Below are 16,715 nucleotides of genomic sequence, written 5' to 3' on the forward strand. Positions count from 1 at the left end.
TCTATTCATTCTCTGGGCGTCCCATTTCACACTCCTTGGTCCCATTTTTTAACACATTTTTTTTTTGTACTTACTGATAAATTAAAATACATGTTGTACACAAAATAAAAAGTGATCAATGCTTCCCGTGTCCAGGGCTGGAATCAAACCAGCATCCTCCGCATTCGCAGCAGAAGCCTAGACCGCTCCTCCACCCCGGGTCATGGCGGCATGAGTAGATTTTGTCTCTGGTCGACTCTAGCTAAGGTCGACCAGTATGGCCTCTACTCCTGTTCAGACTGTACTGTTTAATACGAAATAAAAACCTGTTAGATTTCTGACAATAATTTAAAAATAATCTCCATAAGAAATATTTATTTTCTTCGGATTAAAATAACACAATCAATTAAGTATATTTAATAGTTGTAATCTTGTAATGGTATTAGTACTTACAAGTTTTTTATTTAAGAAACATTATTTTGTTTTTTAATAATTTGGTTTCTGAAATAGTTATGTGTACATATACATTTTTAAGTTCTTCTGTTCGTGCAAAATCATGTATAATTAAATAATTATAGTCAGACATGAAACTAATTATTTATTAAAAAATATATACAGCTAAATAAATGCATTTATTAAACACCTATGCACCATTCCGACTGTAACCTGTGTAACCGACTGTAAAACTTCCAAACGTGCCAAAAATGCTAGTGGCATTGCCGCGTTGCACGGCAAGCGATATTTGCGGAACCAGGAGAGCCGTAACGGGCGTTGCCCCTGTCACTAAAACGCCGCTCCAAAGTTCTTATGAGTGTTTCGGCCTCCGCACACCAAGGCTTCGCCCGACCTTAAAGTGTAAAGGGCGCCGCTAGTACCCTGCATGTATGAGCGCGCTAGGCGCGCTCTAAATGTTGGGCTTCACCCGGACTCACGGCGTAAAGGGCACCGCAGGCGCCCTGTACGTCAGAGCGCGCAAAGCTTATAGTGTAAAGGGCGCTGCAAGTGGCCTTTAACCGACCCTACAGTCTGAAGCCTGCCGCAGGCGCCCTGTATGTAAAAGCGCGCTAGACACGTTCTAAATGTTTGGCTTCGCCCGGACTTACAGCGTAAAGGGCACCGCAGGCGCCCTGTATGTCAGAGCGCACAAAACTTACAGTGTAAAGGGTGCCGCAGGCGCCCTGTATGTAAGACCGTGTGAAGCCTTTCGGCCTTCGCATCTAGACATTTGTGCTATTGTTCTGTGTTTAGACACAGAAATCGCGCCTCTCTCGAACGCTTCAAGTAGTAATTTGTTTACGTATAAAATATAAAAATATACTACAACTAAATGAACTTATTATTTTATGGGGAATTGTGTATTGTGCTGGAAATAAAAAAGCACCAAATAATGAAAACAAACACACTATGCATAAATCCCGGTTTTCCACTTTCAAGTAAAAGATTGGCGTTATTTCATTCACAGAAATTTTATCAAAACTCGTGCCTAGCCAATTTACTTTAATTGACATAATACAATAAATACAATTCGACACACTCGTGTTCGTATATAATAACGTATGTGTAAATTCCGGTGCCACACGAATCCTACGAGCCTACATTTTTACTTCAGGTAATATTTATTCATAAATATTAATATCCAAAATGTATGTTGCACTTTATGTTTAATTCACGTACTTAGTACAGTACCCCTAGTGTAAATATTTTCGACAGCGAAACGTTACGTATGCGTTTGCGTTAAGTGTCATTTTGTATGAGATTTTCGAAATCGAATTTATTTACACTAGGGGTACTGATGTAGGGAATAATCCTTTCCCAACGTTTTTTTACGGAAACGTACGAACGTGCTATGCTATTTCAGTCAGTCTCAGTACAAAATGTAATGTATGTACATCTTTCGTTATGAGCCACCGTTTTACGAAAAACTAAAAAAGGGACGTTTATACCACCTTTCTAACTTATAACGCGAAATTCGCGCTAATTCTTCATCAGCTGGACACTTCCACGTCAGTTTTGTGGATAATAATCTATCAATATTACACTTCAAACAGCATTAATGAGCTAAATTAAAAAAGAAAAATCTCTAGACTACTTCTACAATTTGAGGTTCAACCACAGAATAAATAATACTACACCCGTATGTACAGAAACGAAAATTCCTACAAAACCGAAGTTTGACAGCGATTCAGGGACAAATCATGTTGTCCCTTTCTATTGTATGGCACTATCCCTTTCGGCTATTTAGGGTCGTCGAAATCCAAGTGATTATGTTATCTGTGGTTGTGCACGCAAAAGAACGACAAGATTTTCGAACCTTAACCCTTGGAGTGGTAGGCCGTTGACTCCCGACCAATAATGTCATTTAAATTTCAAATTTGATTACTTAATTGAAATAAAATCAATATTCCAATAACTCAAAAACGACATATGCCACTTGAAGAGATAAAAATTGCTTGTAGCAACACTCAGTCGAATGGAGCTGAGAACGTCCGGACGCTTCAGTTTCCCCCCACAGGTTCAACCAGAAACAAGACCTATAAAAATATGACGTTTATTATGTCACTTCCACACTTAAAGTTGTAGCAGAGTTAGTTTAGCTGTAAAGATATCGAATTTAACTTATTAACCTTTTCCTTTCCATACAGATTAAAATGATTCGAGGACTGTTCCTGATCGTCTTGGTGCTGCTGGCGGCCGCTGCAGTACAAGTGCGCGTTTTAATTTCCTATTGTATAAGCTATACTGGGTGATTTTGGGGTCCTGATCCCGAATATCAAAAATGTGTTGAGATGGTCATACTGAACAAGGTTTTCTATGGGGCCGATATGAAAATGTTGATTTTTTTACCCCTGGTCCCATATGTTTGGTCTACTTCGGACCCAGGTTTCCATAAAAAAAAAATTTGCGATTTTATGGCTGGTCGCATGGAAAACCTTGTTCAATACATTTTTGACGTTCGTGATCTTGTGACCCTGAATTTGGGGTTGTCCCGAAAATAACCCAGTAATCCGAAACTCCACGCTGCGCTCCAAGATCCCAACCGTCAATGTAACTCGAAAGGTGGACAAGCTAAAATGGGACTGGGCTGGCCACGTCTGACGAATGCCAAATGAGTTGGGTAAAATCACGGAGTGGGCGCCCGAAATCTCGAGTCTGGGATCTGGCAGACTCCGCTGGCGATAGTGGGATAAACTGGACTCCTTCATGAGGTAGTAACCAGACACAGCACTGGATATACAGTAGAGAAAATGGGTATGGTGGCCTTTGCTCACTTGTGGGAGACGAAATAAAGCTTGTGACTCAATATTTGAATGGATAAATTATTGACTAACGTGATCATATTTTTTCTTTGCAGAGTCAGAAACAATGGTATGTATAATGGGGTGTTTTTTGAAAAAAAATAATCAAACGTGTACCCAAACACGCCTATAATGAACATGACTGCAATAATAAAACGTACACCGCAAATTCTCTAAGTATTACATATCAGTTTTAGAACACTGGCAACATTTCACCATAAACAAGAGCCAGGTAACTGCTGAAGTTAAATTAAATTCGGACTGTTTTTTTTTTTAATGGCATTTTATTGTCATTGTGTGTTTGTTGTAATAACGTTGAACCTCTTCTTTAAAACGAGGAAATGACAAAATTAAATATCGAAATAATCAAAGAGTAAAGTAAGTATCGAAATAATTGTTGAATTGAATGAATGGTGATGTATTGTATAATTCTAGGTTAAAACGCCGGGCAATTGATGCGCTCGTGGATTTAGATAGAGCGGATGCACAAGCGCAAGCGGCAGTACGCGCTTACGCGGCAGCACACGCGGAAGCGAATGCACGAGCGCAAGCGTATGCACGCGCGAAAGCGACAGCGGCCGCGGGTCAGCCTTACAGGCGTCAAACTAATATTAGGATTTTGCTTGAAAAACGTTGACATGGTTGAATCTGATTTCTTTGCCGATGACTAAGTATAATACAAGTATTTTATTGTAATTATACATATTAGGCTGGCATCTGTTGTTATTTATTTTCCCCTTCCTACCACAAAATGTAGAAAAACGCAACTTCATTCAAAACGAGAACTCGCTGAATAAAATGACGTTCTCTTACGGCCCGATTCGAAGAATGCAATTCGATAACGATAAGTTCTGGTTTAGATAAGTTGTCATTTAGATATCGATTATACGTCGTGTAAATGACAGAAGTAGCTCGATTCGGGCAACCAATGAGTTAGAAATATCGTAGATAGATCTTATTGGAATCTACACGAGTTCTCTTTTAACTAAATTGTTTATTATTATTATTTGGTATTACAAGGAAGACATAAATATTTAAACAGAATATCAGTCGTGCATATTAATAACTTTGGAAAAAATAAAGCGAAACGGAGGGCGTGGCTATGTGAGCGAAACAAAAATTGGATACAAATTTTCAAGCTAATAACTACTACTGATACCACTAATTAAAACTAGAAAACAATCAGAGAAATGGGCAAAGAAAATGGGGAATTCGTTTGTACGGAAAAGCGGATAGGTGACGTCGTCCCCTTTCCTGAACACAGAGTGGTCTTTTCTGGAACAGCAAGACCATTTTTTTCTGAATTACCCATAATTAGGGTGATCTAGTGCATCGATAAGAGTACGCAACACAAAACGCCAAGAAGCTTTTTAGGACACGCACCTAACTTATGTAGTACGTTTGACGTTTGCTCATGCGACAATTCCTCCAAACAGACCATCGAACACTTGATTAAATACTCGTACTGCCCAAGATGCGCCCACGAGACAATCTGTGAAAAATACCAAAGTATAGATCCCTTCAACATAAAACAAATAATTGAAAAAGAAGACACGCTAGACTCACTTATACACCGTGTTTTTATTGAATTGCGTTAACTCCGGGGTTTCGGTAAGTACGTTTAAGGAAACTAAATGGCATAGTTAATTTTCAAAAAAAATATTTTTTTTTGTTTTTTTTTACTATTTTTATTTTTATAAAAAGTAACTAAATGTTGCATATAGCGTTGTTGTAACACGGGCATTACATTTAACTCAACGAAACAATTGAAAACTGTGACATATCAATGTCATTTCTAACATCGATCGTCCGAGATAGTACGTAAGTTTAGTAGCAAATGTATGAACTCGCACTAAACACTAACTAATAAGTAAACAGGTCCTAAAGCAAGTGTACACGCTCGTAAGGGCCTTATAATATAAAAATTTATGATTGATTATCTCCGAAATGGAGTTAGTTAGAATATCGGTATCTTTGAGAAAGTTACTTAATTTAAGCTCAGGAATGCACCCTCGAAATTAATGCAAATCAAAAAAAACACGGTGTATAATACACTAAATATATAATAGACAAACTAAAGACTTTCAACAAAACATAGAAACATAACTTACCAGATCGCACTTTTAGCGCCGCCTATCAAGGCGAAAACTTGAAACACGGCCGCCCGTAACATCGGGGACCAGTCTCAATAAAATGAACATAATCATCAATAACCACAACAATAGACAGTATACCTATGAAACAAAGAGCAACCGGCCGCCCGTAATTCTAGCGAGAACCGATTGACTCTACAAACGGAAAAAAACTATATGGTTGTCTGTAAAGTCGGTTTACTGACGATAATTTGGCATGATAACGTCATTGATGAAAGAAAACATTGATGAAAAATTGCATATTGCTTACAACGTTACCATGGAGATCTGTCAACAACGTTACCATGGAGATCTGTCTACAACGTGGCACTTTTTCGTGCATGCTAGCGGTGTTCATCAATTTATAAGACTTTATCACGTCAAAAACTTATGTCGTACTTTGAATTAAATGCAGCTTAAAAGTGCTTTGCAAAAAATAAATTAAAACTTAAAGAAAATACAGGAATTACGTAAGTTTAAAGGATGGCACACGCTGGGGCCGGACCGGTGCTTCCAGACCTTCCAGTGCTTCGTTTTCTATATATATAACCACGTAATCACCGATCAGCCGTCATAGAAAATGACGTGTACAAACATAAATGGGTGGAAATTGCAGACAATACCTGCGTTCATCTTTGTCTTCACTTGTTTTTTTGGGCCCACTCAATATTCGCTCGCGAACCACCAATGCGTCGTGACCCATAGTTTGGGAAATGCTGCCATAGATTATTCAATATTCAAAAATTTATTCTGCAAGTAGGCCTCAAGGGCTCTTTTACAAATCAATACAACATATAGTAACATCATATGGTGACATGAAAAATACATAAACTTGAAGCTTTGCCTCAATAAGGCTTCTATAAAGCCTAATTAGTCAATTGTTTCCAATGTTGTTTGAATAATTACCTTTATTTTTCTTTATTCTTCCATTTATTATTATTCCTTTCGTGGGAAAACTAGAGCGTTTATAAACAAAGGAATCCACTGGTGCTAAATTAAATGCTGATAGTTTTAATAACCATGATCATAGACAAGTAAATAAAAAAGACTGGAAGTGAGTAGTAAATATCGACATTATAATGCTCCCAATCAAGGGCGTTGTCCTTCTCTTGGCAACTCTCCCCTCCCTCTCTAGAGAATAAAGTTTCTAACTAAATTTATGCCTCTCCCCTCCTCCTTGGTCATCGGCTATATGAACCCCCTCCCCCTCCCATAAGCTGGCCACGCCCATGCGCCTAATATGATACAGATATGATGATCGTTCTTGTCTATGTGTCTAAAACGGTGTCCGTCACTTTCAATCGCGCGGCCTTAAAAAGTGACGGTTGTTTTATCACGTGGATAAAACCATCCATAAATCGCCTTCTTGACATTATTTGGCAAGAATACTGCAAACTTTATTATACCACGAACCACTGACACCGGTAACTTCTTGATGACGGAGGTTTTGTATGCACATTTACTTACAATCTTAATTATTAACATGTCTTTTTTAAATTCTCAAATAAAATAAAACTAACCGTAACTTCAGTGGTCATATTTATCTAGACTTTTGGAGAAGTATGTTCTTCGAGTCCGCCGAAAATGACAACACAAACCAGGTGAGTTAATTATCAAGTTCTTCTTAGGGTTCCGTTGTCAACTAGGAACCCTTATAGTTTCGCCATGTTCGTCTGTCAGTCTGTCTGCGGCGTTTCTCCATGATCGTTAGTCTTAGAAAGCTGCAATTTGACATGGATATATAAATCAGGCCGACAAAGTGGTAGAATAAAATCTAGACAAACATTTTTTTAGGTATTAACCGTACAAGTAAAGTGGCAATCATTATTTATATTTCACATCAACTCTATTGTGTGGATTGTCGTTACAAGTCTTTCAAAACGAATACGGGTCTTTCACAAAAAATTTCGATAAAGTGAATATTTTAGAATTTTGGAATTGAAAATATTGAAAATTAACGATTACAAATTGAACCGGAAACCGTAACGGATGGTTACAGTTAACGGTTCAATTTATATTGGTTAATTTTCAATATTTTCAATTAAAATTAACGTTCGGCCAACACTGCCAGTGAGACGACCGTCTGTATGATTGTCGACTCCGCACACTGCAAGCACGTTAATTTTGGCCAAAAAATATATGATTATGGTTCATCCTTTCCCATTTTGTATCCTAACTTGCAGCATTTCAAAAACCAAAAAACAGTGACAATTGTGTAATTCTATTTAATGGGCTTGTAAATTGGAGTTAGGGAATCTAAATCGGTTATGACCGTAACTGAAAGAATCGTTTATAACCGATTATTTTGACAAAAATTCATAACCGATTATCAGAAACTCGAATAACCGGGTACGGTTATTTTCGGTTATTTATTTATGACTTCAATGAATTGATCTTCTAATGACTACAAAATCTTACCTTTTTGGCCGTGACACTCGTGACTATAATTTTTGTCATTCTTGTACTTTAATAACGAAAATGTACCTACCAAATTTATTTCCCTTATTTATGAAATATTTGATTGAATATTGTATCATGTCTAAGGTCATATTTTCACTTTTACTGTATTTTGTGTATTATTAAAAAACGAACACTTAGGGCCTACGCTAGCTGACGCGGACGCCCGCCGCGTGCGCACGCACGCGGATGCTATTTGTAGGTGAAATCCGCCGCACGCGTCCGCTTCAGTTAGCGTCGCTCATACTATTTTTCGTTAACCCGCTCGTCCGCTCCGTGCACCCGCGCCAGCTAGCGGAGGCCCTTATGCTCACATTCCCTATTACTGTACCCTTATTTTCATAATTTTTTAATTACTTGATTGTAAATTTATAATTTTTTTGTCGAAAATAATCGTAACCGACTATCGGTCATTTTTCAGAAAAAATTTCCGGTTATTGCATTCCCTAATTAGAATACTCCATTTTTCATGAATTTTTAATAGTTTTATTTCAATTTAATATGTTTTTTTAATTACTTATAACAAAATAAGATTTAAAAATTCATTATCCAATTAACCGCTAGTAGAACCCTAAAAATATATAAACGCTTAGATTTTTAAACTAATTTTTCTGTAATCTACAAAAAAAATCCACAAGTTTTGAGCCCTATTGGGTTACTAGTTCCAAAAATCAGTGAAAAACGATAACCTATTGTAAAAACCAAAATAAAAAATTGTTGACAGTTTCTTACTTGTTTCAGGGACCGTGCATTAGACTTAGACTACATGCGTGTGATCCGTCTATACCTCGACACGATCGCTCATTGGCCGAACGAAAAATTCGGACCCAAAACCATGCGTACGCGCATCCTGTCCATATATCATATCTCAATATTGACAATGCTCGTAGCAGTAGTTGCTGCTGAGATCTTGGCGTTGTTTTTCGTCCGAGGCAGAATGCCAACTCATGGTTTTATTGATTTGGGGCAGGATTACTTGTCTATTTTGATAGGCTGCGTAATGATTGTGAGTAAAGCTTTTTATTTTACTTTTTTCATGGTCTTTGCGAAGGAAAGTAATAGGAAAAAGTGTTTACTTTTTTGACCGAAGCGTCAGCCTAGTAGACCGTTTTGATTTGGGCATTTGCTTGCATATGTCCGAATGTGGTCCTCTACAGGTCGCAATTCTTGACCAAATCTCGCGAAATTTTGTAAGCAGGTTCAGTTAAAGCACATAAATTTTCTGTAGTTTCGTTTTTTGGAAAATGTTCAAAATGGTGGAAATTGGCATAAAGGACTTAAGTGCCATTACGGTCGCTGGCACTTAAAACCATTGATTGTGAGTACGCTGTGAAATGACTCAAAGAAGTATTTTTTTTGTTTGTACATGTTTTAAGCTTATCGATCTTATCGCTAGGTTTACAGCTCAAAGGCACTAGTACTATTATTTTTGACCGAATCGTTAGCGAAGGTCCCCGTTATGACTCGGTCATTTTGCTTTCGAATGTCGGAAGGTCGCAACACTCGCAACAGGTCGGAATTCTGAACCCATTCTCGTGAAATTTTGTAACCAGATTTTATGAATAGATAATTTTTTTTGTTGATTCAGAGTTTGGATTTTTTTCAAAATATGAAAATCGGCATAAAAAACTTAAGTGCCAATGGTGTTTATGGCGTTTAATACTAATGTGAGTTCTCTGTGATAATAACTCGACAAACTAAGTATTTTTCACTTTTACATTTTCTGAGCTGTACCCCTAGTGTAAATTTATTCGATGGCGTAACGTGACGTACGCGTTTGCGTTAAGTCTCATTTTGTATGGGATTTTGAGTTTCCAAAACTTTCCGCTTGGCGCGCTGTTTCTAAATCCCATACAAAATGAGACTAATGCAAACGCGTACGTCACGTCACGAAATCGAATAAATTAACACAAGGGGCTCTGAACGTGAGGTCACAGAGCCACTAGTATTTTTTTGTATCGTATTCAATATTTTTTTCGGGTAATTACAATACTTTTCTTTCAGAATCATCCTAATATTTTAAAGTGATTTGGACATGCACATATATCTAAGGACGGGCATTACGGGCACTAAGTTCTAGTTCAGCGGTGTCACTCACGAATTTGAGCCAATCGTGCACTCTAAGGCAACTAGTTGCGACCAATCGCACGCGTGGTGCGAACTCATCAACCAATCGCGTTGTGGCGTTAAACTGCATGATTGGTTCGAATTCGTGTGCGTGACACCGCTGTACTGGCCTCATTCTTATTGCCCGTAAGGCCCGTCCTTAGATATATGTCAATGGATTTGGAATCACCTATTATATTATCAGATTTAAAAATACTTTTTTCTATAAAAAGAGCAATTACTGTTACAATGAGAATTATTTTCAAAATATATTGTCTATTTAATACAATTTCAGCCAAGACTGACACTAATACTCCAAGAAAAATACTGTTCACATATAAAAACCTTCGTTTCAAAATTTCATTTACTGGAACATAAACATGAATCTGGATTTGCCGCTAAGGTAAGTAAATAATAATAAATCACGATTTTCATTTTACATGCACGGTGTGTGGCGCCAGCGCCGACTATGCTTGGATAATCTGTGACGTGCGAAATGGAAGCACTAAGGACTATAAATATGAACTATTGAATGAGAACGACTGAATCTTGTCATCTATCGCCTTTAAGAAGCGCCTCGTCACTCCTTATTTGACAAATATAGCAAGCTAGGGTTACACTTGAATGGCGTTTGACACAGTTCCGCCAAAGCATCATAGAGTGCGCTGTCAAAACAATTGAAATCGATAAGAATTGAATTTATACTAAAACGTAGTGATTATATGCTCTTTGACGAGAACGGGAGAAGATGACGTCGGTGAATGTTCCTGGGTCAAACCCACTGGCTTGTTAAGACAAGATGTTTAACACTTTCTCTCACGTCAACAATTGAATGCCTTAAATATCATTATCAACGTGTCATTTGATTCGTCAACCTGAAGTGGCCAGTTAAGTGTAAGGTAAAAGAGGTTCTAGAATTTGTTCAATGAGGTCTCATTTAAGTATTTCATTAACAGGGTGTTTTTACTCTCTAAAAAAACATCATAAAACCTATAATGTTTCATATTTAAATATACTCCAGCAGCCGAGTACTATCAGCTGTAAAAATATTGGTGACTAGAATCAGACCAAGATAAGTTGGCTGTGATTTTGGCAGCCTAGACAGTGTATATGTTATTTAAACGTCAAACTTCTATGAAATTATGACGTTTACTTAACTCTTGCACATGCTGGGCTATCAAAATTGTTGCCAGTTTGGTTGGTCTGACTCTAATTTGTTGGCACTTTATTCTATAATATTGACAGGTAATATACGAAGCTCACCAGGTCAGCTATTATATTTTATATTTATTCAATTGATCTATTTCAGGAGTATCAGAAGGTCAACAAAATTTGCAGAATTGCAACCATGATTATTTTGCTGGAGTGCCTCCTTGGGCAAATGATGTTCAACGTGGTCCCATTATATGTAAACATACAAGCAGGATTGTTCACGTCCCGTGACAATAGACCACAGAATGTAACCTTCGTTCACTCTTTAAACTATTATTTCATAATAGACCAATACAATGATGCGATTGGTTATGGCATAGCCTCTTTTATAAACGCTTACGTTTCATACATGTGTGGTGTTGAGTTCTGTGGCATAGATTTATTAATTTATATAATGGTCTTCCACATATTGGGTCATTTTAACATACTGGTGGATAAAATGAGAAACTTTCCGAGACCAGTAAACTTTCCTGATGAATCTCAAAAATATTCTGAGCGACAGTATAATGAAGAAGCATTAAAAGTTTTGAAGAATTTAATACAACATGACCAGTTAATTAAAGAGTAAGTACAAGACCTTATGTCCCTTCCTATAGGTATATTAAGAAAAAAAAAACACCTAATACTTTTGTAGGTGGGTGATCTTTATGGAGACAATTCGAAAATGGTCCGATCGCGCTGATAGTTGGCATGCAGGCACTTGAAGGGGCTCAATAATGATCTAGCAACATATTTTTTTAGAATAAATCTAAGGCGATGGTTATCACCAAATCAAGTTTACAAATATTTTTTGGCTGAGATGCCAAAGACCAACTCCGGGTTAAAAAGACCCAGAAACTTCAATATACTCGTAATCTGTTTAGAATACTCGGGTTCCTAGGTAAAAAGCTTACGGCACTCCACTAATTTAAGGTATTCTTTTTTCAGATTCATGAACAATACGTCTAAGACGTTTAGCATCACCCTTTGTATTTGCCTTTTGTTCCATCAGGTTTCTGGATGCATTTCGCTTCTAGAAATTTCTCCGATGGCAAGTACAAATTATGTTCATTTTAAAAGTGAATGTTTGTACAGCAAGTTAGGTTTTAAAGCATTTTCGTCAAGGTCCAGTTCTGATGAGTAATTAAGAGAACTCCTCAAATACTTAAAGCGTTTTTTTTTTTTCATCTCAAGCATTTGCTTTCAACTGTGCAATTTGGTGAAATGGAACTGCTCATGATGACCAGAATAGAACTCCTTCACGACAAGTATTTTACTCAGCTGCCCCCCTCCCCCTATAGATCAAAATTTCTAACTAAATGTATGCCCCTCCCCCTCCCCTTATGAACTGCCCCCCCCCCCCCCCACAGCTCATCAGCGGGCGAGGCCCTTGTTTGGGCTTTGGGATTCCAAAGAACAAAGTACCTATATCTCTTAGTTTTTTACAGACTGCTGAGGCACTGACACGATATGGTCCCTTGATATTAGTGTTGTTCAATCAGCTGATACAGATGTCGGTGATATTCGAACTCATAAGCTCCAAGGTGAGACTTTTGCTTGTGTACTGAGATGATATTACGCATCAAAAGGATTTCTCATTCCCTAATGGCTTTATAAAATGCTACGCTATACAAGTATGTAAAACGTGCGGTAGATACAATACAGTGGAGCTTCTATCGAATCTAACGATTAGGCAAAATCCTCAGTAACACGATACGATACGATAGTAGTAGGTAGATGTTCCCTTCTCTTCAATGGAACAAACCTCCATAACTCGAATTAATTAACCTCATGAAGTAACCATGAGGAGGCCCAGGAGGAGATGGCGAGACGACTTTGACACTTTTCTTTACAACTGGCCGGAGGAAGCACAAAATCGGGAATTCTGGAGAACCAGGAGAGAGACCTTTGCCCAGCAGTGGGACACTCAAATAGGCTATGAGGATCGCAATTTTCCATTTTCAAAAGTTTCTTTCATTTGTTGCGAAATTTTCCTCAATTTACTGCGAAATTATCCAATTTTTAGACACTTTCCGCAACTTTCACTCTTTCACATTTGTATTTAACTCCTTTGCCGTCTTACATGAGAAGTAATACTTATTCCAGAGTAACAAACTCTCGGATGAAGTATATGCGCTGCCGTGGGAGCTGATGGACGCCAAGAACAGGAAGACCATGCTGCTCTTCCTCGTGAATGTGCAGCGGCCCAGGGGTCTGAAGGCTGGTGGTTTGGTTTCTGTGGGTGTGCTTACTATGGCTCAGGTAAGTTAGTGATGTTCGCGGACTCCACCTCAAACGGCACGTTGTAGGGGGAGTGGAGGGGGAAGGTCATACATTTAGTTAAGAATTAGACATTTTATTCTCTAAAGGGGGTAGCTGCCCCCTGCTCTCCCTTGGCGACGCCCATGCCGGTGAGGGTTTAGTGGGTATTTAGGCTCTCTCTCCCCCCAGAGTGGACCCATTTCAGGCCTATGATGATGCGTAACTGCATTCCCACATGATCAAGAAAAGTGGTATTCAAATACACTGTAAGGTCAACGAGCCAAAAAATGTAAACAAGCTTTCAAGGATTCAAAATTATTTGAAGCAATTATTAATCTTCCCTGTTATTCGACGTGTTGCCTCCCTGTCACACTTACGTACGAATTTACAACTGCGACAGAAAGGCAATACGTTAAATGTGGTTCGCGGTAGGCCCTCTTAACAAACCCCATTATCATATCAATGTTACAATTCATTGAAATTCAACCCAACTTCGACCAACTTCTCCCAAGTAAAATCTTAAAACAATAATTTTACCAAGAAATTGTTATCCAGTGAATTAATAATTATTTAAAAGGGTTGGGTAAAATAAATATACTTTTAAACAAGATATCTTTGCCACCCGTCCCTAACTTCGCTTTATCATTTTCTTATAAAGAAAAATACTCTAAAACTTATTTCAAGTCCTAAATGTTGAATTTAGGAGTTATGCTTAAATAATAGCTTTGCGATTCTAATTGAACTTACGTACATTTTTGATGAAATTTCCATGTGGGGGCTTTGAATTTGGTGTTGATCGCTTCAGCATAACAGTTTTGAATGATTTACGGTTAGTTTCACTACCGTGATTAACTTTTATATTGTTTATTGATTTTTACAATATAAAAGGTAATCACGGTTCATAGCCCGGTCGATTTAAGTCTCGCTTCAGCATAATATATTCTAGATTTATACGTTTTGCTCAAAAAAATACATAGTTTTTAGTAAACAAACGTATAAAATCGGATTAAGACTTGGTCGAATTAAGCCGTTCTTATCTCGCTTGCACTAATATGCGAGTACGAGCAAGATGCATAGAAAGTAAGTTACGTAGCCATGAGCGAATATGTCAATGTCAAAACTGGTGCTGTAATAGTACATTGTGATACAAGTGTGCTAAGTTGGTACACACGAGGCGATAAAGTGCGCGCGAGCTGCAAGCGAACGTATATAATAAGAAAGCCGATGTGTGTAATGACCATAGCACACGCGTTTCATACGACGTTTTACAACACACTTGCGAGGAAAAAAAACATTCATATTAATCAATTTTTTATTGTTAAATCGGTTAGTAAAAGTCTTGCATCTGTCATACTGCCTACCGGCCTTCGCCCCGCCGCCCCGCCGGAGGCAGGCGGGGCACCGGCTCCCGCCAGTCCACGTTGTAAAATCTACTCGACGAATTTAAGAAGGCTCCGTTTCCATTCATATTATTAGCAATCAGTTACCTTCTTAACTCAGTCGGATAATATAATAAAAAACACGAGTGTTATAATATACTGAAGAAGCACGCGTGTTTAATAAATAGGATTAATAGCCAAAAATCGCGGGGAATAAAAACGCCGTTTTGAGCAAGTGTGTTGAAAAGGTTAATTTTATGTTTTCTTGCAATTTGTGAGTTTCGGATGTCCGCTGATGACATTTTCATCGATATTTGACAATAATGATGATTTCTTTATTGCAAATGCCACACAAAGTTAGCGTGGTCCCACTTTAATAATATCGTTTTTCTTTGTTGCAGATTATAAAAAACTCAGTTTCTTATTTCTTAATGTTAAGGACGCTTGGAAACTTTTAATGGTAAAATGTGGTACAAACATGAACAGACACAATATTTTGAAATGTAGATTCAGTTTTTACATTAAGTTACGTACCTACTTGCAATGTTAACATAACTATGGATAGGTTATATTCATACTTAATGAGCACAAAAATACTTGTATGTATATGTTTATTTCATTATCACATTAGACACCTCACACACACAAAACAACACGAAATATTCATTTATACACGTTTGCACAATGACACATTAATCAATCAACTGAGTCAACCAGTAGGGCTACGATGGTCGGCTCTTTATCATTCGTCACCATACCTGTCACGTTCTAACAAGTATGTAAGCGCGAAAGTGACGGGCATAGTAACAAGTGATAAAAATGGAACCATGATACCGCTGCAGGGATCGGAACCGGTTTTTTGCAAAAACATCGAAATAACCATATATTTCGGTTTATTTTATACTCTAAATGTAGGACTCAGTTGTGTTTTCAGATAACGAGTTCGTATTATTAGATTGCCTAATTAGAAATGAAGTAATTAACAAAGAACGAAAAAATACCGTTTTCGTTCCCATACAAAAAATACCGGTTTCCGATCCCTGGAGTCAACAAATAGAATGATCTTTAGTTAGATAACTTTTTCTTTCTCCATGGACACGTGGTCGCCCATTTCTGAAATGCCATCTAGTAATAATTCACCTTGAGAGTATGTGACGTCTAGGTTTAGTGCGTGAAAGCTACAACAGATGTCGCAAGAGAGGTATTTCGACACCATTTCAACGCATGTTAGTTGTAAGAGTATTATTAGCTCCGTGCGCCATTTAGTTCGTTACTATAAACTAAAAAATTGCCTACAAGTATTAGATACTTACGAGTAAGACGGCACGCTTTTATAGATGAGATTGGGTATCTGAACTAGTATTATATGATCTGTGATTGACACAGTACCTAGCTACTTACATCTTTTAATTTTCATGAAAATACAAGGTGTAACAAAAATAGCGGGGAGCCGTTTAAATGCGAAAAGTTTTTGCCCTTTTTATGCATAGGAGGGTTGGCCCAGGCCGACTTGGGCGACCTGCTCTATATAGAACAAAATTTATATTTTCGACATTTTTTTTCCTGTTTACTACACGATACAGAATATGCCCTGAAACGGATCCCCAGTAATTTTGTTACACGTTGTATAAACCATAATAGGTTATTATATAAAAACTACTTAAAATTGTTATGGTTTGAAAACTTGTTTTAATTTAAAATAAACAGATCTAATTCCATGGGACATTATTTAGTTTCCTATACTCGCCACTTCTACCCATCCACGTTACCTTTATATCTTTTGAAATAAAATATTTAAAAAATTAAATGCTACTTAGTCTTTTCAGTGACAGAGCGTGACATTGTCACAATAAAACGTGAAATCCCTATGAAAATATGACGTTAGCACTTCCACACTTTGCCACGTCAAAGTC

General features: G+C 37.6%; 2 protein-coding genes across 2 annotated transcripts in view; one reads left to right on the plus strand and one right to left on the minus strand.

The window, feature by feature from the left end:
- Window positions 1-16,715, minus strand: part of LOC133524514 (estradiol 17-beta-dehydrogenase 8) — a 229,910-nt gene that overhangs the window by 99,037 nt on the left and 114,158 nt on the right. The gene's annotated exons all lie outside the window — the stretch shown is intronic.
- LOC133524497 (uncharacterized) lies at window positions 507-16,527 on the plus strand. Its single transcript, XM_061860566.1, has 11 exons — window positions 507-1,588; window positions 2,622-2,684; window positions 3,332-3,345; window positions 3,711-7,008; window positions 8,606-8,870; window positions 10,266-10,373; window positions 11,280-11,746; window positions 12,110-12,212; window positions 12,610-12,705; window positions 13,268-13,423; window positions 15,204-16,527. The coding sequence occupies exons 4-11, from the start codon at window positions 6,992-6,994 to the stop codon at window positions 15,258-15,260; spliced, it is 1,269 nt and encodes a 422-aa protein (XP_061716550.1). The 5' UTR covers window positions 507-1,588; window positions 2,622-2,684; window positions 3,332-3,345; window positions 3,711-6,991; the 3' UTR covers window positions 15,261-16,527.

Source organism: Cydia pomonella, chromosome 1 (assembly GCF_033807575.1).
Source record: "Cydia pomonella isolate Wapato2018A chromosome 1, ilCydPomo1, whole genome shotgun sequence".
In the NCBI taxonomy this organism is placed as follows: Eukaryota; Metazoa; Arthropoda; class Insecta; order Lepidoptera; family Tortricidae; genus Cydia; species Cydia pomonella.